Here is a 23,884-nt window from a genome sequence, read left to right as displayed (position 1 = left end):
CTCAGTTTCTTCATCTGTAAGTTGGGGGTGATATCAGTATCTACTACCCAACATCAGTTGTTTAGAAGATTAAATCATGCAAATTATTGTGTGTTCTTCATTAATTTTACAAAATTACTTTTCTTGAAGAGCTAATATTATTGCGGACAGTGAAGGGGAAACGCGTGTTTACTGAAGAGCAATAGTGTTAGCAGGAGACCGTGGTGGTTATCCAAAGTTAAGGTCCCACGGAACCGTACACCCTGCCTTTCCTTGTTGTCGCTCGGGGCCTTTTTCCCATGGTACCTCGGGCCTGCTCCCCCCCCGCCCTCAGGAAGTGAAAGCCTGCCCACGCTCCCAGTGCATGCTGGGAGATGGAGTTTCCTTTCTCAAGGCTGCGGGTGACTGTGAGGTCTGCGGGGTCGCTGGGAGCCGCCAGCACGTGGCGGGGAGAGGCGGCGCGCGCGCTAGCTGTCGGCTCCCGAGAGCGGCAGGAGCTGCCCGCCCTTGCGCCTCCCGTCGCGGTGCCCTCCCGACATGCCTGAGGAGGCGGGCTTCCCGCCGGCCAAGAGATTCCGGCCGGGCGCCGGGCCTCCGAGCCGCGCCGGGTCCTGCCCTCCCGGGCGGCGAGTGGTTATGCTGCTGACCCCGGGCGGCGGCGGCGGCGGTGGCGGAGGAGGCCGGAGGCAGGAGCCGCCCCTGGTCCAGCCCGCGTCCAGCCCCTACTCTGAGGCCGTGGAGCGGCAGCGCCGGAGTCTGCCCATCTTCCAGGCGCGGGGGCAGCTGTTGGCCCAGCTCCGAAACCTGGACAGCGCCGTCCTCATCGGTGAGTGGCCGCGCCGGCGGGTGCTTCCTTGCTCCCCGTTCGGGCTCTGCGAGAACAGCTTTTCCTAGGCGTCTCTCACCGTATTTCATTCATTTCTACAACAAACCTGACCTTTTCTGTGCGGGGCCAGGAGAGAGGCTTCAAAGGAGTCGGACAGCCTCGTTCTGGAGGTGCTCACAGCCAGTGCGAGTGACCCACGCGCGAAGCAAAGACTCACCTTACGTGTGGAAGAGTAGAGGGGCGCAGCGGGGACTTTGGGAACTTTGAAGAGTGGTTCTGAGCCAATCGGTGAGGGGCGGCGGGGGAGGTGGTCCCCGGAAGGCGTTCAACACAGCCTCGAGAGAGCCTGCCCTGTTAAGAAACCAAATAGAGGCGAGAAACAGTTCTGTTTCTGGTGCATGAATTAAGAGGCAGAGTTGAGGACCGGGGACTGATTACAAGCGGCTTTGATCCCCAACGTTTAAGTAAGAGGAGTTCCTGAAGGACCCAAAGGATGAGCCTCCAAGGGAAGGAGACCCAGGAGAGCCGACAGCCTAAGGAATAGAGCTGTAAGAAGGGAGTGAACAGATGCAACAGTGAAGAGGTCCAGTAAATGCGGACCCAAAAATGCCCACTGGTTGGATGCGAGGTATTGACTGTGGATCCCATTGAGCTCTGTTTCAGCAGAGCCGTGGGAGCAGAAGCTGATTTGGCATTGGGCAGAGGAGTATGCAGGAGGGAAGGGCATGAAGGCAGAGGGAGCGGACTTCTGTTTTGAGAAAAAAGGAGTGGGGACGGAGAGAAATTTTCACGTATTCACAGGCTGAAGGGAATAACTCAGTGGAAGAGGCTGAAATTGGAAAGCTGGCACTAACAGAGGCTGAGAGCATGAGGAAGAGGGGTACTTGGGAACAAGGGCTCGATGCAGAGCTGGCCTGGAACAGGAGGATGGATATCCAGGAGGCTGGGGGCTGGAGAAAGGAGGTGAGAATAAGGGTGACTGCAGAAAAGCTTGGAGGGGAGAGGGAGGGAGATCACATTTGAGGACTTCACTTTTTCTAGGAAACAGGTACAGGAGCTCTGCTGAGAATGGGAGTTGCAGGGCCCTTGGGGAGGCGAGGGACAGAGGAAGGGCTGGAAAAACAAGAACAAAGACCGACGGTCGTGCTGGTGCACAGGTACATTTGGCCCCACTGCGAACTCAGGTATTCGTTGGCGCAGTTGGGTTATTTTACTATAGCAATGCTCAGTTTCTTGGTATATGAGCAAAAAAGATGGACAGGGAGACACTGATCCAAGTTGGGGTTTTGCCTGGAGGACTCAGCAGGAGGAGTGTAGAATGATCAAATGATTCTTCTCTGGGTCAGGAAGGATGAGCAGTCAGAGGGAAGAAGATGGAAGAACCGTGGGTCTGCAGGGCTCTGTGAGGTCAGGGAGGGTTGGTGGGAGCCACGGAGGGGAGGGACGCACGGGTCTGCCAAATTCTTTGCTCTGATTGGGCACTGGGAAAGGAATGCCTGCTGTATGCAGATGCTCAAGTACACGGAGGAGACAGGCAGGCCTCTGCCCTCCAGGGGCTTCTGATACTGGAGGGGGACAGAAGCATTTAAATGCTTCCACATAGTGTAGGATGATCAGTGTTGGAAGAGAGATGAACAAGGCACTAAGGAACACAGGAGGCTAGTGCAGCCCCTGGGGAGAGAATTTGAGATCTAACTCATCTTGTTGAGTTTGTCAGGCAGAAGCATGGGAGCAGGTGTTTCATAATAGTGCAGACAGAGGCAGAGGGTGTGAAAGAAGGTGGCAGGCTGGGGAACGTGAGGGGTTAGGCATGGCTGCAGTGTAGGGGTAGACATCTCCTCACGTCATTACATAGACGTCTCATTTATTCCTTTGAAAAGTATGACGGGGGGTTGGTATAGCTCAGTGGTAGAACACGTGCTTAGCATGCACGACATCCTGGGTTCAATGCCCAGTACCTCCATTAAAAAAACAGGATGATATTTTCATCACAGTTGTATTTCATTGTATGCTTTTACTGTACCTGTTACTATTGCTGACCGTTTACATCTTTTCCAATTTCTGGCTGTCATGAGCAATGACTAAAACGTCTTTGCAGCTTCATCTTTATACACATCTTTACTTCTTTAGACACAAGTCCTGTAAGTGGAGTTGTGGGTCAAAGGATATAAACATTTTAAAGATTTTTCCTGATGTAATTTGGCCTTCCAAGAAACAATTGCAGTTAGCACTCCACTAATAGTACACTTGGGTGTCCGTTTTCCAGTGGCTTTATCAGATCAGTGTATTTTCTTTAATCTTTTCCTTCTAACTTTGATCTGGATTGTTTGGTGAAATTTGTTTCTGTTTTGCATTTAAGTGAGACTTTTTTCTTTCCTAGGGGAAACTGGCTCTGGGAAGACCACGCAGATCCCTCAGTACCTGTATGAAGGAGGAATTGGCCGCCAGGCCGTCATTGCTGTGACCCAGCCTCGTCGAGTGGCGGCCATCTCCCTGGCGACCAGAGTCTCAGATGAGAAGAGAACTGAACTCGGGAAGCTGGTACCTAATTTCCTTCTTCACTGACTCCCTTTCTTGGCTCCTTTCCCCTCACCCCCTGCTCCCTGACTCTTATTTTTCTGAACAAGACTTCTTATACATAGCAAGCTTCTTCCTGGCCACACTGTTTTGGCCTTTACTAGTTCCTCAGAGATCAGAGGTCCCACAGGCTGTCAGTCCCATTTGCTTTGCTTTCAAAATGTGTTAGCAAGTCGGATAAATTAATTGTTTTCCTTGAGCACTTTCAAGGCTTCATTAACATCTGCTAAACCTCTTATCTACCTATCCCTCTAAAAACTCGTAAGCATTTTTCTAGCTTATACGTGGGTATTGAGAGTGAGTCCCAGAATTTGTAAGTCAGATTTATTTGTGTTTGTGTGTGAGTTTATGCATTTGACTTAAAAAAACGTCTTGGATATCCTTTCGTGTGTGTACATAGCTTCACTTGAAACTGTGAAGCAGCCGGTGGGAGGAGGTTAGTTTTAAATTCTCTGTAGTGCTAATCTTCAGTGCAGTGCAGGGGTGTGTCCTTTGTCCCAGGGAGCGGGGCAGAGCAGGTGTTGGTCCCTATCACCCAGGCAGCATAGGGCAGGGACCCTGAGTGCACGACACGTGTTTGACGAGTGAAAAAGTTGTGTCACCGCGCAGGTTGGCTACACTGTGCGCTTTGACGACGTCACCTCGGACGACACCAAGATCAAGTTCCTGACAGACGGCATGCTTCTGCGCGAGGCCATCTCCGACTCCCTGCTTCGGAAGTACAGCTGCATCATCTTGGATGAAGCTCATGAACGGACCATTCACACGGACGTGCTCTTTGGGGTGGTGAAGATGGCGCAGAGGAGGCGGAGGGAGCTGGGGAAGCTGCCTCTCAAAGTAGGTGCAGCCCGTTCTACAGGACCGGGGAGATCAGGGAGGTGGGCGTTGCGCGGGCCTCCTGGTTGCAGGTAGGGATGGAGGTGAACAGAAAGGCTGCCGGTGTTGGTTTCCCATCCTCCTCTCCCGTCTGGCCTGCAGGTGATTGTGATGTCAGCCACGATGGACGTGGACCTGTTCTCTCAGTATTTCAATGGAGCCCCCGTCCTCTACCTGGAGGGTCGGCAGCACCCCATCCAGATTTTTTACACCAAACAGCCGCAGCACGATTACCTGCACGCTGCCCTCGTCTCGGTCTTCCAGATCCACCAGGTATGCGGTGGGGTGAGGATGCCCAGAGAGGTCGGTTTGACCTTGAGCGTTCAGCCTTGCAAAGGAAAACTGCCAAAGGAAACCACTCCGGGAGCTGTGTCCTTAAGGTGAATAAGGAGTTCGTTTACCACGTCCACGTGTTTACTCTTTTTTTATGCTTTTTTTCCTCTAAAAAGAAAAATAGTTCAACCCTGACCAGCAGCTTTCTTCAGCTGAGCCAGAAAACATCCACAGGGTAGAGCAGTGGCTGGCGAGCACTTTTTGATCAGAACCCGCAGTAAGAAGCACATTCTATTTTGCAACCCAAGACATAACACATAGGGCTGAAGTAAGTCTTCAGAAACAGTGCCCCCCTCACTATATGTGATGTCCTCTGGTATTTTCTCTCATTAAAAAAAAATAGTTGGTATATTAACCAATAATGGGTTGTAATTTATAGAGTTTTCTTTTGAAAAAAAAACTATATTAGGGAAATATTTCAAAAATTTTTTCATTTTATTAAATATCGACTTAAATTTTCAAGTGATTAAATCACTTTTTTTTTTTTTTGGAGGGAAGGGATTAATGTGTATAGAATTCACTGTTCTTACCTGCCCATTAACTTTCTGAAAAAAATCTAGGAGCCCGCTTTTTAAAGCTAATTTTTGTTTTAAGCTAATCGATACATGCATACATAGTTTAAAGTTTGAAAAGTCAAGCTAACTTTAAAAAGCTCATTGAAAAAAAACAGCAGTCGGAGAGGGAAGGTGTAGCTCAGTGGTAGAGGGCATGCTTAGCATGCAGAAGGTCCTGGGTTCAGTCCCCAGTACCGACTCTAAAAAAACCTAATTACCTCCTCCCCCCGCAAAAAAAATTAGAAATGGGTTGAAACTTCTGATCTCTTCTCTTCTCCCATTGTCTCTGTCTTTCTGGCCTTATGCCTTCACTGTAACTTTGATAGTATTTGCAGAAGGTCAGTCTGCCTTGTTTCGCTGCTAAAAGCAAACTTGAGATGAGGATTTGTCATGCATGACACCTGCGGGGCCCTCAGGTGACATGGTGGCTTTGATGAGTCCACTCATTGATGAAGCGTTGATGTTTTAGAGGTTATCCTGTCTGTGTGTGTGCACCTCTGAACACTTGTCCTGTTAATGCCAGGCTGAAAGAGTACATGCACGCATGCATGGATGTCTAACGACACGTATTTACATGTAGACATTTTATATATATGTGTGTAATGTGTATATACTTCCACACGTGCACACGTATAATTACTACTATCAAATGTGTTTCAGTTATTATGCCACTCAAGCACTTTACAGATTAATGTATCTGCACAGCCCTCAAAGAAAGACCGGGTCACTGGGTGTGCAGTTAACACTTGGATGTTCCTCCCTTCTCGAGGTGCGGAACCCAGTTCAGCCTGGGATCTCAGGCATCCGTCCGAGAACAGGGCGCTTTCGTAGTTTACAAGGGTGTGTTTGCCGGCCTCGGTCAGTAAGGGCTCCTTTCCCAGCACGACTGCTCCTGGCCTTTCTGTGGATCAGGATTTCCCCAAGTCGTTGTCTCTTTTGTCAGCTTCATCTTTCAAGATGATTCTGAAAGAAAGTAAGCCTTACGCAGATTTTACTGGCTTGCCTGATTACGCTGGTCATGACATTGTTCATGTTGCAAAAGCAGTCTGGTGATTTTCCTTCAAAATGTCCTTAGTTAGGTTCTGAACATCGCTGGCTAACCTGCATCAGTTGCAGCTGTGCGTTACTGGGGAGGGTTTTCTCCCAGGGGAGACACCCATGTTAAGGCTCCTGTATGACCCCAGCATTAAGGAAAATAACTGGGAAACTTCATCAGTGACCATTGTCTTGTTCTGTGCAGCCTGCACTTCCGTCAAGGCCTAGTCATTCTGCTCTGCCCTTCTGGTAGGAAGCCCCCTCCTCTCAGGACATCTTGGTGTTCCTCACCGGTCAGGAGGAGATCGAAGCAATGAGCAAGACCTGCCGGGACATCGCCAAGCACCTCCCAGATGGCTGCCCCTCCATGCTGGTCCTTCCGCTCTATGCCTCCCTGCCCTATGCCCAGCAGCTCCGTGTCTTCCAGGAGGCCCCAAAGGTGAGTGCACCCCCTCTCCTGCCCAGCCCCACCCCTGGGTACCAGACGGACCCCATGTGTGGGGTCTGTGCTCCTGTCAGCAGGCCCCAGATAAGGCATATTCATCTATGAGCTGAAAAGATGCAGGCATATAATGTAGGGCTGCAGCTATAGCTTTCCTGGGGTTGGAACAGGGAAACAGTTGTCAGGGTTGAGAGAGAGGCAGAGGCAGAAGCCAGAAGCTAAATGAGTGACTCTTCCGAGGTCCACCGTAAACAAGTGATTTGTCCACAGCACCCGTGCTGTGCCAGGCACGGGGCTCACACTTTGCAGCCACTCTGGCATCCTCTCAAAAACCGCAAGGTAGGTCACAGCCCCAGTTCATAAACCCCGAGGCCCCGAGGGATGGAGTAACAGTTGCCCAAGGGACACAGCAGGTAACTGGCAGGGCCAGGGTTCCATCCCGTGTCCACCGGCTTCTGAATCGTGTGCCCGTTCCGCTCCATCTCATCACCTCCAAGTAAGCTTTTAAAACTGGACCTTCTCCCCTCCTTCCACCCAGTTTAGTGACCAGCCATCGATATTAATAACCGTCATTCGTAACAAAGTCACCTATTCTTGATCGTGAGTGAATTGTGGCAGTCAGTGGTGAGGAATATATTTTAAAGCTTCTGAATCATTTGTGTGTCATACGGCTTTTTGGTTTTCTTCCTCCTTTTAGGGCTATCGCAAAGTGATCATTTCAACCAACATCGCTGAAACCTCCATAACCATTACAGGAATAAAATATGTAGTTGACACGGGCATGGTTAAAGCAAAGAAGTATAACCCTGGTGAGAATCTGTAGCTCCCCGACGTCTCTTCCTTGTGCAGTGAGCCACCCGTAGTCCCACAGTTTCCCCAAAATGAGCAGTTCACCACTGCCCCCAACTGCGATTTGGGTGGCCTGCCCCACACATGAGATAGCAGTCAGGTCCAGAGGGGCTCCTGAGGGTACAGGGGCAGGTTGGTGAGGCGAGTCCCCAGGTGTGGCAAACATGGAGCAGGAGGATCAGGGACCCCGTTGGCAGATGGGTGAGAATGATGGCTCTCGGGCCAGGGACAGCGGATACCCCATCGGAGGCTTCCTTGGAGATGGCGTCCAGTGCACCTGGTTCGAGCTGCAGGCTCCCAGGAAGGAAGCAGGCCCCTGGGCTGGGGCGAGGCACTAGCTGTTTCCTGAGCATGTGCGGTGGGCAGCTTGCTTGAAGTCATTTCTCTTCAGGTCTGTTTTCCACCTTGCTTTATTCCGTGGAGAATATGAGGCAGCTGAAATCATGGCTCCCAAACCTTGAATTGAAATGCACTGCTGAGCTTTCAGGGTGCTGACTTTCATGTGTGTATCTCATGGGGCCGGCCTGCCTGAAAGGGCTTGGTTCTCCAGCGCCAGGCATGGAATACACCTTTATCAAGATTTGTCTCCTTCACTCCTGGGCACAACAGCATCACATCATCTCTCTTTCATAATAGAGGGAAAGGAGGACGGCGCATAGAGGGCAGGAGGCGTTTCATTTCCGAGTCATTGATTGCTGGGGGACCAGCCGTCCCGGTTGCTGGAAACTGTCTTGGTTTTGGTTCTGGGAGACCCCTCAGTCCTGGGCAATCTGGGGTGGTTGTCACCTGTGATCTAAGCCAGGGCCTCTGAAATCTGCTCTCCTGGCCCCCTGCTCCGAGCACGAGGTTTCTCTGGTGCTTCAGTCACAGATTTCACACGGTGTTCACGGCAAGGCCTCGTTTCACCACGGACCAGTTTGGCTTTACACTTTCCTGGACTCGTGTCTCAGAAAGGGTCCCTCGTGCCCTAAGGAATGCTTCTCACTGTCCACGTTGTAGAAACAGCTTGTCCGTGTGATGGGCGAAGCACTAACTTGGGCCATTCTCCCCCCAGACAGTGGCCTGGAGGTGTTAGCTGTGCAGCGAGTGTCAAAGACCCAGGCCTGGCAGCGCACAGGACGGGCTGGCAGAGAGGACAGTGGTGTCTGTTACCGGCTCTACACAGAGGATGAGTTTGAGAAGTTTGAGAAGATGACCGTGCCAGAGATCCAAAGGTAGGCCCAAGGGGCTCCCATGCCCGCCATACGTTCCCGGGGCTCCTGTTCCCACTCGTGTCTTCCCAGGGCTGCTGTTTCCCCTAAGGCCCCTGGGAGTGGGGGCAGCTCTGCCCCACTGGCTGGAGTCGGGTTTGCCTGCAGGAACCATCTGCATCTCCCACTCTTGCAGGTGTAACCTGGCAAGCGTGATGCTGCAGCTTCTCGCAATGCGAGTCCCAAACGTGCTCGCCTTTGATTTCATGTCCAAACCGTCTCCAGGTGAGTGGGGTCTTCAAGGCAGTGAAGGGGCCTAAGTGGACCGGAATAGCCAGCAACTTGCCAAGAAAAGGTCTTCTGGCCGCCTCCTCGTGTGTGTCTGATGCACTGGATGGAGACGCTCAGAATCACGAGAGGAGAGGTCTGTGCCCTCAGCTCCGCTGTGGTGCAGAAGCAGCGGCTTTGCGAAGGCGCCCTGAACGGGTCCCGTGACCACAGAGCCAACACGGGGGGTGGAGGGGGCCCACAGGATACCACCAACTTAACTGAGTTGTACTGTTGCAGCAAAAGGACTGAAAAGATCAAGTTTCTTTGCTTTTGACTGGAATTTGGTCCCTGTCCTTCACTGATAATCTCTCCACGGAGGAAGGAAAAATAATTGTGATTCTTAATGGTGGTAGCTTGGCACTTGACATCTTCAATACACCCTCTTCCTTTTTCTCTTGTTTTCAAGTGGGGAAATGCAATTGGGTAAAAAAGTAGACAGTCAATGTGAGTCCTGGGCCCTCCCCTGTCTTCAGACTCTTAGTTTCCCTTCCAGAAGCAACCACTGTGGCCATCCCCCAGCGTCTTCTAGAAAAAATCCATGCGTATGCAAGTACATAGCCTCACGTTTAAAACACAACTAGCAATGCACATTGTGCACCATTCTACATTTTTTTCCCCTTTTAATTGCTAAGTTCCTACATGTAAAGGAAGAACACATGCCAGGTAGCAATGAAGCCACACCTGGGTACCTGTTACTGGGCCCACGAAGCCCTCCCGCCGCCCTGGCCTCCCTCCTCCTGCCTCGGAGGAACCACTTCCCTGGTTTTGTCTGTGATTCCCTCACTTTTCTTTGATGTTTTATTCCCTGCACGTGCATCCCTGAGCAAGGTGTTGTTTTGGTTGGCGTTTTTATGTGTTGATATCCCAGTAACCTCTCTTCATTCGCTGTGTTTTGCAAGGTTTATGTTTGATGCATTTTCAGTGCTAAATACTGTTCCATTCTATGAATAAATCAAAATGCCATTTATCCTTCTACTGATAGACATTTGCACATTGCTCTTTTCCCTTAATATATCTTACACATCATTTCCTCCCTGTGTGTATATGTTTATTACATGATTAGAAATGCATCTTTATTCTTTAATAGGTAACGCAGTTTCATAGTTCAAATTCAAAAAGAATAAAAGGAAATAGTAAACAGGGGCCTCTGAGGCAGCTGGTGTTTCCATCGTGTGTGTGATCTGGAGGTGCAGGTCCCTGTACGGTGTGCGAGTAGATTTGGGGGTGAACTTCTTAAGTGTAACTTTGCTGGGTTTTGGATTTATGTACATACTGCCCAATTGCAGGCTGTTATTTAAAAAGAGAATTGAACATGGAGACAGTGGTGGGTGTGAGGTTTGATGCAGACGTATCAGAAGCTCCCGAAGTACTGAACTAGCTACAGCTTCTTCCTTTTTTAAATTTTTGGCTCCTTTTTATATCTCTTTAGATCACATTCAGGCGGCCATTGCCCAGCTGGAGCTGTTAGGTGCCCTTGAACACAAAGACAACCAGCTCACCCTGACTCCAATCGGAAGAAAGATGGCGGCATTCCCATTGGAACCCAAATTTGCCAAAGTAAATGATACCCTCCCCTCAGTCCCCTTTTTGCGAAGTGCAGGTTAGCCATCCCTGCTCCCATAGGACTCCTCAACCCAGTGCTTCTAGATCCATCTTCCCTTTTTCTCTTAAATAATGATCAAGCCCTACTCTGGGTCTAACGCTGACTTAGATTCTTTGTGGGGTTCAGACTAGTCATGAGCCCTTTCTGTGTGGAATTTGGAGTCACGAGGGGAAGGCAGTCATCTGTTTAACAAAAAGTGAAATGACATAACACACATTGTCATGGTTTTAGAAACACCTGCCCCTTCACATCTTAGAGGGGAAGCAACAAGCAATACAGGGAAACACTGTGTCCAGGAGCCGGGAAACGGCTTGGTGACACAGTTTTAAATTTTGACTTGCAGACCATCCTCCTGTCCCCCAAATTCCACTGCACGGAGGAGATACTGACCATCATCTCCCTGCTATCAGTGGACAGTGTTCTCTACAACCCCCCTTCTCGGCGGGATGAGGTGCAGGGTGTGCGGAAAAAGTTCACATCGAGCGAGGGCGATCACATCACCCTGCTCAACATCTACCGGACCTTCAAAAACCTGGGCAGAAATAAGGTAAGCCGTGTCTCCTTCCTCTTCCCAAATGGCACCTCCTTTCGGGCTGGTGTTTTAAGGGCATCTTCCCTTCTGGGCTGTGTCACCTGAAGAGCCACAAAAAGAATGCCGGTTGTCACTTCAGAGAAGTCTGAGCACAGGGAGGTTCCCAGGGAAGACGTCAGTGATTCCAGCCTTGCACTTTGCTTGTATTTGACTCGCACTTAACATGGGCAAGTTCGTTAAGTATTTGGTGATCCGATTTCTTAGCTTGAAAAGGATTTATTTCCCCACCTGCCCCTGACTTTCTTCACAGTAGCCTTTGCTTTTGTGATACTTCAGATGCATGGACCAAGATGGAAAATGGCAGTGTCTTTTTTTCTTTTATCAGTGAAATCAGTAATTGTACCATAGACTGCATGCTTCACTTTGTCTGTCTTAATGCAGTTATTAAAAAAAAAAAGGAAATAATAATAATAGCCAGCACCAGGTTTAGTAGCGGTAAACATTTTGTTCTATTTGCCTCTATTTATTTTTAAGGAAAGAAAATGCTGTGGACACAGCAAGAGCCCTGTGCTGCTCCCTGTGTAGTCCTTTCTCCCTTCTGTAACCACTGTCCTGAAGTGGGTGTGTCTGTGTCCCTGTGGGCGACAGCGCACACTCACTTCATATCCATGCACATTGTGTGATGTAAATGCTTCCACCCTGCAGGGAACATCCAGCTGGGTCTCCTGTGCACAAGGGGGCGGGTTTCTCTGGGGCTGACACCCAGGAGTGGACCTGCTGGTCTTAGGGCAGCTGCGTCCAGCTTTAACAGCGGGTGTGTGGCTCCGCAGAGCTGTCACCTCCCTCTGCAGACTCCCCAGAGTCATATACGAGAGTTCCGCTTCCTCCAGCCTCTCCAGCTCTCAATCAAAATGACTTTCATTTTTGCCATGTTGATGGATGTGAGCTAGAATCTCAGTTATTTGAAACTGCACCTGCCACGATTCCTCAAGAGACTGAGAGTCTTTGCTTAAGCTTATTGTCATTTGTGGTTAATCTTCTGTGGGTTGTCTGTCTACATCCTTTGTCCACTTTCCTACTGGTTTATTGTTCATTTTCTTATTGATTTGTAGGTTTTTGTTTGTTTGTTTGTTTGTTTGTTTTTAATGTATTCTGGAGGTAATCATCCTTCCCTGGTGAGGTGATGCAAATATCCCAGTCTGTAGCTTTTTTCATGGTAACTTAATAGAAGAAAATTTTAAGTTTTACTTTAGTTTAAATTTGTACTGTTTCCCATTATGGTTCATGCTTTCTGATACAAAGATATTTTCCTATATTTATTTTTAGCAACTGAAGTTCTTCTCTGAATTTAACTGTGGTCTAAAAATTATGTATTTTTTCTCTATAGAAATGTGAGGACTGTGATATTTCTTTTTCTCCTCTTCAGGATTGGTGCAAAGAGAATTTTGTCAACAGCAAGAATATGATGCTAGTAGCTGAGGTCAGAGCACAGCTGAGGGACATCTGCTTAAAGGTATTTCCCCTCCTGGTGTCCTTTGGGGGACTAAGCGTCGCTTTTTTCTAGGTGAAAATTTTTAAACTGCTCATGATTACAAAAAAACAAAACAAAACAGAACAAAAAACTCTGACTGTAGGAAAATTTAAAAGTAAAAAAGAAAGTAAAAATTACCCCAAATTCCACCTCTCACCATTTTGGTCTGTTTCCTTGCTGCCCTGTTTTTGATGCATTTTTTTACATAGTTACATGGTATGTGTATTTCATATTTAGCTTTTATAAACTTTAAAAGCATTTTCCAATGTTGTTAGAATTTTTCCCAAGGTTTTTTTTTTTAGTGGAAATATCTTTGTGATTTTTTCTTCAGCTTATGAAAGGAGTGCGTAATTGTTACAAATTGATTCAGTGCAGAAAATAGTATTATAGTGCAAAAAGTGTAAAGGTCTCCCACAGTCCTGCCCCTCCAATTTTCACACAGCAGTGTGGTGTAGATCCTTTTAGAATTTGTCCTGTGTATGTGTGTTTTTGTGTGTACACATACACATGGAGATATATATATATATATATACAATTTTCTTTTTAAAACAAATAAGATGCACACTGGTTTTGCAGCTTGCTTTTTCGCCCTTGGTATGCTTCTTGACTGCTTGGTGCGTCCAGGCTGCCTTTCGATGCCTGTTTGTGTCAATCTCATTGTTTTTAGTGACTTCATAGCATTTCATTGTATTCACTACATTTTATTTAGTCAAGGCCAGAATGGTGGTCATTTAGGTCACGCTGTAATGACCATCCTCCTGAATACGTATTTGTGCTCTGGCGCACACAGCATGGACTTCTAGAGGAGGGATTTAGACTTTGACAGACATCACCAGATCACCAGCCAGGAGGTTTTCGGTCAGCCCACGGCCCCTCTTAGAGCGAATGATGTGAGGTCCTGGCCCGTAAGTGCTCAGGGGCTGTGTGGTGCTCCCCACTTGACCTCCGAGGTGGGCTGGTTTGTGGAAGTGTTCTGTGTTGGACACTGAGGGAGTGTCCACTTTTTGCTGCCAGGTACAGCTCTGTGGGACACTCTCTGTGGGGAAGGCGTCTTCTGAGACAGCCCCCAGTGTGGACCATCTGCACGCCCCTAGGGGACAGTTGTCACCTGTACCCAGACCTGTGTCTGATAGCAGCCTGCTGTGTTCTGAATTATACACATTTTTCCAACCCCTCTTGTACTTGAACAGCTTTCTTGCCAGACCATCGCCTCTCTTTATATGCCAGGCATGGGCCAAGGTCCTGGGGTTTTACAGGCATGCCTGTAACTCACATCTTAAGGAACAATCTAGAGGGGAGATCTGACATATATATTCACGAATGACTCATGAGAGAAGCCAATAATAAGGATCAAAGTCACGATCATTTATGAAGCACTACTGTTTAAGGCCCCGTTCTAAACACTTTTCATGCGGTTCCCTTATTTGAAATCCTCATCTCACCCTTGAGTTTGCTTGTTATTATTCCCATTTTATAAATGATGAAATGAGAGCCTAAGAAGTTTAGCTAATTTGTCCCCAGTCACAGAGCCAGCGAGTGGCAGAGCTGGCACCCTGGCAGCCTGGCAGGAGAGACCATCTGTTAGCTGTAGGGCTCTGGGGCTTCCTGGAGGTGGTGACCATTCAGCCCCCTCTTGACAGATGAGGAGACAAAGAGGGTCTTCATCAGGCTAGGATCAGCTAATTGTAAAAAACAAGCTCCATCGAGCCACCACATAGGGAAAAGGGGGAGAAGAGGTGTCTTTGGGAGCCTCTGGGCAGGAAGTTGTCTAGCCCCACAGGGATGGGAATAAGGCACAGAAGAAGCCTTGGGAGCCAGGGTGGCTGTCTGTGGGCCACTGGTCCTCTCTCCACTGCTCCCTGCTCCTGCCTCCTCTCCCTGCCCCCGGGGCACTGAGTGCCTGCTCTCCCCGCCTCTCCACTCAAGAGCTCCCAGGGGTTGCTCACATCCCCCGCGCCTCCAGCCTCCCCTCCCCCTCCCCCAGGGAGGAGCTGGCTAGGTACCTGTCAGCCAAGGGTTCACCACCTGGCTGCTCAGCTGTGGCCTGGAGTCCCAGGGGACTGGACCCACTCAGCAAGGGGGCAGAGGAGGGAGACAGATGAGTGACACCCACTGCGGAGGTGAGGGGCGTCCAGTCTCCTCGGGGACCTGCGGGAAGACCCTCGGGGGCCGGCAGAGGGGAGACGAGGCGGGGTGCTCAGAGAACTCATTCCTGGCTTCACGGGTGGAAGTTTGCATCGTTTTGCCGGGAGCAGGAGAGACACGGAAGGGAAAGCTTTTGAGTGGAGGAAGGACGGCCGAGTTGTGCTTTAGGAAGATTAACAGGGCAGCGGGATGTGAGGGGAACCCGAGGGAGGGGACAGTGGCATAGAGTGAGAGGGAGGAGGTCCTCCCTTCCGGGGACACTGCCTAGATATTCCCACGAGGGGTGAGCTGAGGGGTCACCCAGCCTGTCTCGTCTGGCAGCTTCTGTGACTGCTGATTTCCCTGCTGGTCTCGGGCACTGAGACAGTGCCCAGGGTGCCAGCACCCGCCACGGGCCTTGCACGCGGGGCTGCACCGTAGGGCCCGTGGCTCCGGATGCTGCGGGGGCGGCGCGATGCTCACGTCAGGGGTCTGCTCCGCTCCCTCTCCCTCTCCCTCCCGCCACAGATGTCAATGCCCATCGTGTCGTCGCGAGGAGACACGGAGAGCGTCCGCCGCTGCCTGGCGCACAGCCTCTTCATGAGCACGGCCGAGCTGCAGCCAGACGGGTCCTACGCCACCACGGACACCCACCAGCCGGTGGCCATCCACCCCTCGTCCGTCCTCTTCCACTGCCGGCCGGCCTGCGTCGTGTACACCGAGCTGCTCCGCACCAACAAGTGCTACATGCGGGACCTGTGCGTGGTGGACGCCGAGTGGCTGTACGAGGCCGCCCCCGAGTTCTTCCGTAGGAAGCTGAGAACCGCCAGGAACTGAGCCGCCGCCGGGGCCGTGCGTGCCGGGAGCTGGGCCACCCGCCGCCCCTCGAGAGGCCTCGGTTTGCACGTGCGGACCGAGCCGGGAGCTGAAAGGGTTAAACTGCCCGGACCGAACCTCCCAGACACATCCGTACCTTGGAAACTTAAAAAACGATGCTTTCAGTTCTTGCCCAGTGACTTTCGGGGACTGAGTTAGCTTCTGAGCTTCAGTTTCCCCATCTGTCAAATGAGGGTGACAGTAACACAGGGTTGGGGGCACGCGGTTTAGAGCAAATGGAAGAAAGTACCCAGAGCGGCGCCTGCCCACGACGAACCCGCCGTGGGGTGTGGGCCTCGGCGCTGGGCCGGGTTCCCGCTTTTCTGCATGATGTGAGTCCTGTCCAAGAAAATCCCCTGAGTTCTCCTGACTGAGGGGGACGGTCTGGAAGGTGCACCATCCGAGGACACAGAGCTGTTGACCTTGGATCTGTTTTAACATCCGTCTGCATGAAGTTTTGTAACAGAAGACAGAAGAGACTGACTTCTGTGGACATTTCAGGAGGGAGGTGCTGTTTCCTACCTCATGGGCCACTGCCCTGCCGGACCTCACTCCCCAGGGTGTGGACCTCCCCAGGGTGTGGACCTTCCCGGGAAAGGAAGTGCTCAAGCCCTAAACACCTGAACTAAGGAATGAATCGAGCTGCACTGTTTGCATTTTTCTACCCCCAGGGCCCTGGGGGTGGGGCAGACAAGCTCATCCCATCACCTTCTGGTGTTTCTATTCTTTCATCTTATTCATTTCCTGTGGCCTTTTTTCCTTAGGGACTTGAGGAAAGCCTGGCTTTTCTGTTTCACCCCTCTCCAGCCCTCAGTTTGTCAGAGGAGACTAGTCTCCACAGTTTCTTCCTCTTCTCATATTTTGAGAAAAGAAAAGACACACCCAAAGTCCTTCTTAGCTATTTAATGATGAAAAGCAAATCATCTTTCCTCAGGGAATGCTTCACCCCAGAAAACACCCAGAGTTAGCCCTTTTATTGTGCTTAATTGATCTAAACACACACATGGCTGTATTTTGGTCACTACTTACAAAGAGAAACATGCAGCTTCATGAGCAGGGGCCCAAACGCCCCAAGAGTCTTCAAAGACAGTGGACAGTCTCACCTATCTCTGCTTGTGTGTTTCAAGTCTGTCTCGCACCAGCCATGGCCTTGAGCAGTCAGGCTTTTAGCCAGTGTTCAGGGCTGTCTGGGACTTGTGATTTATTTCTGTTAGAAATAGTTATGTTTAGGCCAAAGGGACTCGACAGATCCTATATACTCTACCTTAATTAAAGTCTTACACTTTTCTTCTTACTGTTGCTGACTTTCTGAAAAGTTTTCAGAAAAATTTTAAGTGAATTTTTCTCACTTATTTAATAGAGGCCCAGGATGTTTAGCCTGACTTGGTAAAATACTGGATTTTTAATTTAAAAAACTCACCATGCTGGTAGAAAATTGAGAGTGGGCAGATATATTATATTCCTCAGCAAATTATGTAGAGTGTTCTCTGGGGCAAGTAAAATTTAGCTTGGAATAATCTATGTCCAGCTTAAGTACCTGATCCATTTCTGAAAGTGTTTTTTTTTTTTTTCTGAGCAGATGGAAGGGGTAGATAGCTTCTAAGTAAATATAAATAGCTTCTATGTTTCTGTACAGAAACAAGTCTATCATTGTAACGTTCTGGTAGAGTTTTAAATACATTAGTTTTTTATTGGGCTTTTTAAAAAGGTAACTTTTAACGTAGCTTCTCAGGGATTAAATCAGATGGGAAAAGCCGATCTGTCTCTGCATATTACTACAAAGAGATAAACGGTTGTTTATATGGAGCCGCAGGGGATAGATAAGTACACTTTAAACTTTCTTAAGAAAGTTAAATGTTTCACAATAATGTTGCGATCTAATCTTGAGCTACTCCCTTTCCATCTCTGATGCTGTGCCGCCTTTTTTCCCACCTATGGAATCTGAATCTGGATGGATAACTAGCTCCCTTCAGCAGCTGCAGGTAAACAGATGCACTCCAAGCAGACCCCTCATCCCAGATGTTTGACATCTGTTTCTGGTAATAGTGGAGTGTGAAACACTCAGGGCAGCGCAGACTCCACTACAGGGGGGAAGAACCACCAACACCCAGTTCTTGGTAAAAACCCTTAGTGTTGCGTCTCTGCTAGTTGTATAGAGATGCCAGAATGAAGACAAGTGTTTGCTGTGGGGAGAAAACTCATTATGTACTGTGATGCATAAATCCACTTAATCTAGCTGTCAAAAACAGAACTGTGGCCAAGTGTCTAAGATTCCATTCCTTCTGCGCATAAGGAAACTGCCCCTGTGGGGAAGCCAGTTTTCTTATATTTGACCAGAATGTTAAAACTTGCAGGAAAAAACCCCAAAAATCTAATTGGTTCAGGTTTATGTTGTACTTTGAGAGTCTGTTTTTGTTCAAACAGACACAGCTGTATAGAAATATCAGCTCTTGCTTAGAATGCTCAGATTTGCACATGACTATCCAATCCATTAAAATGATTCTTGTACATGATGTGTGTGGCTTCCTTCTTGGGTCTCCTTTCCCTCATTCATAGAATGCTGTTTAGAATATACTAAATATTAGTCTTTGCCACTGTTTTGGGAAGACTTACTTTCTTGGTACCTTATATAACTTGTTTCCTGGCAAGGTAGAAACAGGAGTTAACCTAAATCTCATGTAAGCCGTGGCTTCTTGCCCCTAGAAAAATAATGTCCGTATCAGAACCTGGGTGTAAGATTGGTGCAGAGCGGAGGGTCGCAGGAATTAGCCAGGGATCTCACCCTTAGGAGCCCTGGGTTTGGTGGGGTTGAGGGTCAGCTGCCAGGCACACCAGCAAAGCAGGAGGTTTCTGCTGAGAAAATAATCAAGCACAGGGGCCGGGTAGCACAGACGTGAGTCTCTGTGTTTCATGGACGAGAGGGGGAATTTGAGGAAGTCCTCTCTGGGGAGATGACCTCAGAGGCTGGTCTTTGGGAGTTGGGGGGCGGCAAGAGAGCATTCCACGAAGGCATAGAAAGCCTGCGTGCTTGAGAACGGTGGATGGGAATTTGGAGAGTGTAAGCAGCCACTGGAGAGAACTGAGGCCAATGAAACAGCAAGCCTGGAACACCGGACTCTGGCCAACTCAGTTACGGAAAGTTGAGTAACTGGATTCGAAGCCTCCCCAGGAGGCTGCATCAGAGGTTCCCTGTAGAGGGCGCCGTCCCGCCCATGGTGCCTTGCGTCTTCAAAGCGGCGGCGCGGAAGCGCTTCCTGGGCGAGGGCGGGACTTCCGGCAGTGGCCCTAGATCTAGGGGGCGCAGCTGCCGGGAGTCGTCCTTCTTGGCAGGAGTCGTCCTTCCTTTTCGCACGTGTCTGCCGCCGCCTTCGCTGCCAAGATGCTGCAACTGCTACGCAGCGTGCCCCGCGCCCTGGGCTCCGCCGTCGCCGGCCTCCGCGCCGCCGCGCCTTCCCAGCCGCTCCGGCAGCTACTGCAGCCCGCATTCCGGCCGTGCGCCCGGCCCTTTGGGCTGCTCAGCGTGCGCACGGGGTCAGTTCAGCTGCCCGGCCTCCTGCAGCCTCGGGGGCCCTGTGCCTGCGGCTGTGGCTGCGGCAGACTGCACACCGAAGGTGAGACCCGGGCACGTGGGCCGGGGCCTGGATGGGGCGCGGATGCCGGGGTGGGGAAGTGCAGATCACAAGTGAACCGCCCGGAGCCGCCCCCGAGGTCAGGAACATTCTCCCACGGATCGGCGACCAGCGGGTTAAATCCACGTGTTGTCGCATTTCCTTTCTTCTTCCACTTCCAAGAGTTTCATTTTGGGGGGAAGAGATACTATTAAGCCCTGGAGGCTGACTTTATCCTCAGTGTCTCAAAAGTGGAACTTTGCGAAAGCCCAAGGTCGTGGTTAGAAGTAGCGTGGTCTTGTTTGTTGGCAAGTGAAAGAGGGTAATTGGGAATTCTTTTGTTTTATTTTGAAACGTGGTAAGGAGTTCATTGTTGGGAAACTTTTCCAGAATCAAGTTCAGCTTCCCACTGATAACCTTAGCTGATTTTTACAGATGAGGAAACGGAGGCTTAATGGATATGAATGATTTGGGCTAAGTTCCCAGAGTCACCATTAATAGTATTAGAAACAGTCCACGTCCCAATTTCTGGCTGCAGTAACTAACATGGGTCATTTTTGTGCTTTAGAGTGATTGGCTCTTCTTTTCCTGTAACTTGCTGATTTCCATTGTAGGGGACAAAGCTTTTGTTGACTTCCTCAGTGATGAGATTAAGGAGGAAAAGAAGATTCAGAAGTATAAGTCTCTCCCCAAGATGTCTGGAGGTTGGGATCTGGAGGTGAATGGGACAGAAGCCAAATTAGTGCGGAAAATTGCTGGAGAAAAGTGAGTACTGGGGGCCTGTGGGCTCCAGGGGACCAAATCCATGAACCTGTGGGACCTGCCCTGAGTCTTCCCAGGACAGCCTTTAGTTAAGGCAGGTACTTTGACATGTGATTTCCAAGAGATGGGAGAGGATTCTTCGGGTGACTTCATAAGCTCCAGGTCATTCATTCACTGCACACTAATGTGCTGTGGTGGTTAATACAGAGGTGGTAAGGAAGTAGAAGCGGAGTAGCTGGAAGTCTCTTGGACCAGCAGAGGCATTGTTCACGAAACCCTTATAGTAGTGAGGGAGGCCGTGCCATGCAGAAAATCTACCTTGCCTAAATCTAAGCGGGCAAATTCAGAAATTCTTCCTGTGCTGACAGAGTCTCACTTTACACTGCTGACTCACTACAGGCTCTGGCTGAGGAAAACAAAGCCCCTACTCTCTGATGTTTACAGTTGAGAAAACAAAGTAAGTAACAGGGTGGGGTTCTGGTATAGAAAAGTGGGACCTGGTTAAGTGGCATAACTTTTGTATATGCCACGAAGTAGGGTTCTGGTTCTGGTTCTACACCTTGTGGTATAGTGTTCTTCCCATGATAGATCAATTGTGGATTCTGTAACTTCACTTAAACTACTTCCCTGGGGTAAAGCCATAGCCAGTTCAGGGCCATTATAGATACTGCTGTAATGACCATAATTGCATTTCTGTGCCCAGGAGCTCAGCTTGGTCAGCACTGTTGCAGATTAGACAAATTTTGTGGCTGAATCTCAAACCTCAGACTGGCAAGGCAGCCAGTTAGCATGGGTCCAGAGAGGAGTACTGTTGTCTGCAGATAGTAGTGCCCAGCAATGCTTGTTCCAAATCTCACATGACATTTTGATTCAGACTTTGGAAAATGATATGTCAGGTGAAGATTCCTGCACTTTAAAATTGTCATTAGTTGGTGTTCACTGCCTGCTTTGTGACGATTGAACTTCTCACAGCTGCTCTGAAGGATGAGCCCGTCCAGCAGCATATTGTTCTTCATGAGGCCTCCCCTTCCCGGGGCCGGGGCTGCTCTCCATCCTCAGCTGATGCCACACCCTCCTGATGATGCTGCGCTCCTTCCTTCCTCAAAGGGGCAGATTTTCTAGTGGAGAAAAGTTTCTTAAGCCTCCCTTTAAAGGAGGCCTCTGTCCACTGCTCCAGCTTCTCTGGCTCACCACCAGCAGAAGGTGCCCTGGAAGGACTAGGGTGACAGTGTCAGCTGGCTGTGGCTGGGAAGGAACCAGTGGACACATGTTGGCAGTGAACCCTAGATGCTGGTCTGATGGAAGTAGCCCACACCTGACTGTATTTGGCTGAGAGAAACTAGGGCCTGCCTACAAATGAACTTCAGCAGCCAGCACATAGGAGGCCCGCTTCAGAGCTGCTGAATCCATCTCTGGGGGGGTTGCAGATGCTGGCCTTTTTTGAAAGTTCTGCAAATCAGATGTCAAGCCAGCTGAGAGACATTGTTTCATCAGCTCTTGTAACTGTAACAAGCCTCCTTACTGAGCTGCTTAGTTAAAACTTCACCCTGTTTTCTTTTGCCTTTTAGGATCACTGTCACTTTCAACATTAACAACAGCATCCCACCCCCATATGATGGAGAGGAAGAGCCCTCCCAAGGGCAGAAGGTTGAAGAACAGGAGGTAACTTTGTAACTGTAACCAGCCTGTACCTCCTGAGGCTTAGAGAAGGAGCATTGTTTTTTTGGATGGTGGGGTTTTTTTGTGGGGTTTCTTGGTATTTTGGAGGGGGGTTGTTTTTTTGGTTCTTTAATGCTAAGAGAGAAAAGGCAAAAGACAACCATCCTTGCATCCTTCTTGTAGAGCACCAGTTTCTGGCCATCAGAGCTGTGTGGCCCCTTTTCTTTCTCAGGGGCCAAGTAAATTGTTGTCTGCAGGCTTAGACTTTATAGTTTGGCCTCTGTTCACCTACTGGAAAGGAATTGACATTGAGCCCTTCCCATGATCGGGAGATGTTTAATACTAGAGGTGATCATTTGGAGTGTTTCCAAGGAAGGAGTGCTCTCGTAAGTCACAGGCTGGTAATGAACACTAGCTGGGGCATCAGATTTTGGCAGTCTCTCCTTAGGTTGCTGTCCCTCTTGGTTGTTCCTGGATGGCCAGTATGAGGGCCACTGGTCACCACGCTTTCTGACTGGGTGGGCATGATTTTGTCTCGTGACCAAGCACAGCTCAGCTCCCTGGAGTCCTGGCCTAGCCGTCCGGACTAGGACCTCCCTGGCGTTGGATGGCTCACCATCAGAGGGTTGCTGTGATTATTCAGCCATCAGGACAGCCTTTAACCAGAGGCATCAGCTTTGGTCCTGGGCTGTAAGATGCAGAAACAGTCAGTGGGAAAGAGATCTCAGAGTTTTAGGCCAGCTTTGCAGTGTATGTGTTTGTAGCTTTGCAGAGTGTGGGTGTAGAACCTGGCCCAGGAAGATTAAGTTAATTGGCACATAGCTGGGGCTGGGGTTCAGCTTTCCTAATTCTAAACCTAGTATGTTCTTTAAACAAGTAGGGTGCTAATAGAAGTGAAGTGCTGTACTAAAATAAATATGATGCCGCCCTCCAAAACGTAGTCTGTAACTTTAGAAAGGGTCACCGGGATGAGTTCAGCTCAGTCTCCAGGAACAAGCTGGTATGTGGCTTAGATTCTCCACTCAAGACCCTAGGCTCCTTATTTGGGAACACCGTAGCAGAACTTAAGACTTGGAAAGTGGCTAAATATCCTAAACCAGTGGCTGTCAGACGCCCTGAGCTGTCTGAGACCTTTGGTCCAGGCCCCCGAGAGCTGCCAGCAAAGGTGTGTAAATGACTTGTTCTTGTTTCCCCAGCCTGAATTGACGTCCACTCCCAATTTCGTGGTTGAAGTGATAAAGGATGGCAGCAAGAAGGCCCTGGTGCTGGACTGTCACTACCCAGAGGACGAGGTGTGTAGGATGGGGTGCTACCCCTTGGCACCCCTGGGGACAGGGAGGGCCTCCAGGGACCCTCCTCCCTAGCTTAGAGCGGCAAAGCTGGGTAAGAGCAGAAGGGGATGAAGGAACAGGTTAAAATCTGAGTTCAGAGCTGTAAATAGTCCCTTTTCTTTGCATGAATCTGATTTGTCCTAGAGAACCCTTCAGTTTCCCAAATGCTGTCTCTTAGGTTGGGCAAGAAGAGGAGGACCAGAGTGACATTTTCTCCATCAAGGAAGTGAGCTTTCAGCCCACTGAAGAGTCTGACTGGAAGGACACAAATTACACACTCAACACAGATTCCCTGGATTGGGTGAGTGCTTGGTAAGGTGGGGTGGCTGCTCCTGGGCCTTGCAGGGAAGGGTCCTAGTCCAAGAAGAGACAAGCATCTTAGTGTCACACGTGGTCTTTTTTTTTTTTTTTGTAACTGGTAAATGTTGACTAGTAAATGTCTCCTTTCAGGCTTTATATGACCACCTAATGGATTTCCTTGCGGACCGAGGCGTGGACAACACTTTCGCCGATGAGTTGGTGGAGCTCAGCACAGCCCTGGAGCACCGGGAGTACATCACTTTCCTCGAGGACCTCAAAGGTTTTGTCAAAAGCCAGTAGAGGTGACAAGGTGCCGAACACCGTAATTTGATGGCAGGCTTCGGCCAGTGAACAGCAAAACCTACTCCGGAGCCAGACCCACATGCTTTGAAATGGTTTTCATCCCAGTATCATGGAAAATAATTCAATTTTAACTTATTTTTCCTGCCTCTTATTGACCTCTCATTTATTTCTTCTACAGACCTGTTTCTAGATTTTTGTATAACATAATGATGGACAGTAAAATTGGTTTATCTCCTCTAAGGTGATTTGTCTTTTCTATTTCTG

The 23,884-nt window shown here is 49.4% G+C and overlaps 2 protein-coding genes across 2 annotated transcripts; both read left to right on the top strand.

Moving 5' to 3' along the window:
- The first annotated feature begins 319 nt into the window (after window positions 1-319).
- On the top strand, window positions 320-18,165 carry DHX33 (DEAH-box helicase 33). Its single transcript, XM_006217586.3, has 12 exons — window positions 320-805; window positions 3,186-3,346; window positions 3,992-4,219; window positions 4,361-4,531; window positions 6,434-6,619; window positions 7,320-7,431; window positions 8,526-8,685; window positions 8,858-8,946; window positions 10,421-10,548; window positions 10,938-11,141; window positions 12,553-12,639; window positions 15,310-18,165. Exons 1-12 carry the CDS (start codon window positions 517-519, stop codon window positions 15,616-15,618), a joined length of 2,124 nt encoding a protein of 707 aa, XP_006217648.2. The 5' UTR covers window positions 320-516; the 3' UTR covers window positions 15,619-18,165.
- Window positions 18,166-18,920: 755 nt separating this feature from the next.
- On the top strand, window positions 18,921-23,860 carry C1QBP (complement C1q binding protein). The gene is made up of 6 exons (XM_015250613.3): window positions 18,921-19,268; window positions 19,880-20,030; window positions 21,596-21,689; window positions 22,883-22,978; window positions 23,196-23,318; window positions 23,468-23,860. The coding sequence occupies exons 1-6, from the start codon at window positions 19,037-19,039 to the stop codon at window positions 23,615-23,617; spliced, it is 846 nt and encodes a 281-aa protein (XP_015106099.2). The 5' UTR covers window positions 18,921-19,036; the 3' UTR covers window positions 23,618-23,860.
- The last annotated feature ends 24 nt before the right edge of the window (window positions 23,861-23,884 follow it).

The sequence above is a fragment of the Vicugna pacos genome, chromosome 16 (assembly GCF_048564905.1).
Source record: "Vicugna pacos chromosome 16, VicPac4, whole genome shotgun sequence".
Taxonomy (NCBI): Eukaryota; Metazoa; Chordata; class Mammalia; order Artiodactyla; family Camelidae; genus Vicugna; species Vicugna pacos.
Note: the sequence above shows the minus strand (reverse complement) of the source record. Positions and strands in the feature narration are given on the sequence as shown.

Bases quoted from the DNA above. Each gene is read 5' to 3' on its own strand.
- DHX33 (XM_006217586.3), top strand. From the start codon at position 517: ATGCCTGAGGAGGCGGGCTTCCCGCCGGCCAAGAGATTCCGGCCGGGC. The intron at 8,686-8,857 runs GTAGGCCCAAGG...CCACTCTTGCAG, and splicing joins ACCGTGCCAGAGATCCAAAG to GTGTAACCTGGCAAGCGTGA. The intron at 8,947-10,420 runs GTGAGTGGGGTC...ATATCTCTTTAG, and splicing joins CATGTCCAAACCGTCTCCAG to ATCACATTCAGGCGGCCATT.
- C1QBP (XM_015250613.3), top strand. From the start codon at position 19,037: ATGCTGCAACTGCTACGCAGCGTGCCCCGCGCCCTGGGCTCCGCCGTC. The intron at 21,690-22,882 runs GTAACTTTGTAA...TTGTTTCCCCAG, and splicing joins AGAAGGTTGAAGAACAGGAG to CCTGAATTGACGTCCACTCC. The intron at 23,319-23,467 runs GTGAGTGCTTGG...GTCTCCTTTCAG, and splicing joins ACACAGATTCCCTGGATTGG to GCTTTATATGACCACCTAAT.